The 1,288-nt window shown below is 36.1% G+C and overlaps 1 protein-coding gene across 1 annotated transcript in view; it reads left to right on the top strand.

Moving 5' to 3' along the window:
• The first annotated feature begins 564 nt into the window (after positions 1 to 564).
• LOC101855001 (uncharacterized protein C05D11.1) overlaps positions 565 to 1,288 on the top strand; it is a 25,347-nt gene continuing 24,623 nt past the window's right edge. The window contains exon 1 of the mRNA XM_005092555.3: positions 565 to 971. Coding sequence (XP_005092612.1) covers positions 833 to 971 — 139 coding nt within the window. The 5' untranslated portion in view covers positions 565 to 832. The remainder of the gene's footprint in view (positions 972 to 1,288) is intronic.

Raw genomic sequence — 1,288 nt, forward strand, 5'->3', positions numbered from 1 at the left:
CCTATGCACAAAATATAGAGAGGACCTGTGTGATAGTTGCCAGGGTAAGATTTCTATCTCACAAAATTGATAGTTGAAAACAAGCCTAGTTCGATATTGACCTTACTTTCAGTTTCGCTATAAAAGAATAATGATCAATTCTTAGAATAACACCAGGTATTTATAGGCATACTCAAATCATATTTATTATAGTTTTTGTACGTAGCCTAGGCTACGTATTCTAGTGGCAGAATCTAGACTTATATAGTTACTTTTGCTGTAGTCGAGTGTAGATAATGTAGATTCTGGATCTATAATATTATTACATTTTGCCTGCTTCTTTTAATTTTGTGTTCTCAATATTAAAATACTTCCTAATGGGGCCTACTAGACTGACAGGCTAGCCGTACTTTATGATGATGGCTGAACTGTACATACATTTTTGGTTTGCAATATCTAAAGTATTAACTTATTATTTGTACTTTACACGAAACCAAAAGGTGCCTTACTGACATGCATGTATTTTAAACGTGAATAATATCTAGATCTAATGAGACCTCTGTTCTCAATAGGTTTCGGTCAATACGGCTAGACGGCTAAGCTAGGCTAGACTGTCAGGTTAGCTGTCTTCGAAAATAATATCATGGTAAACAAAATTTAGGAAGCACCGGAAACTCCATGGTTGTTGTTACAAAGGGAAGTAACTCTCATAAAAAACTCGGCTCTTGTGGAAGCTGTTGGAAATTTAAAGCATTGTGTGTGTGATAACAGCAGTTGAAATTGCTTTGTTGGACCTTGAGAAGTTTGAAGAAAGCTGTAGCCTTAGATATATCTAGATTCTTGAGAGAGCAAAATGTCAAATTTCGAACTTCAGTATGAAGCTCTCTGCAATGGAAAAGTACCGGTCTCAAAGTACCGTTCTAAGGAAACGGGTCTGACAGTCTGCATTGCCCAGGTTGATGGGCCCATTGTCAACGGCTATATTTGCTTAGGTAAGTTTCTGGGGGGCATAATTTCAACTTTGTAATCTTTTATTTAGATCTAGATATCTAGATAGATTCTAGATGTAGATTTGAAGAAATTGAAAAATAAGGTAAAGTTCGACTAGATCTACTGTAATTCCAGTTCAGTGCAAATCAAAAGTTTAGTTTTCAATAAAATCTTTTTACCGTGAAAGTAATTACCGTACAAGTACAATTCAGACCATCCTCTAGACCTAGATCTAGATCTAGTCTAAATCTAGTCTAATCTAGCAGAAAACAGTGGGGCATGCCCATTTGAAAAAAATGTAACTCTTGCCCCCCCTCCC

Source organism: Aplysia californica, unplaced genomic scaffold (genome assembly GCF_000002075.1).
Source record: "Aplysia californica isolate F4 #8 unplaced genomic scaffold, AplCal3.0 scaffold00048, whole genome shotgun sequence".
Lineage (NCBI taxonomy): Eukaryota > Metazoa > Mollusca > Gastropoda > Aplysiida > Aplysiidae > Aplysia > Aplysia californica.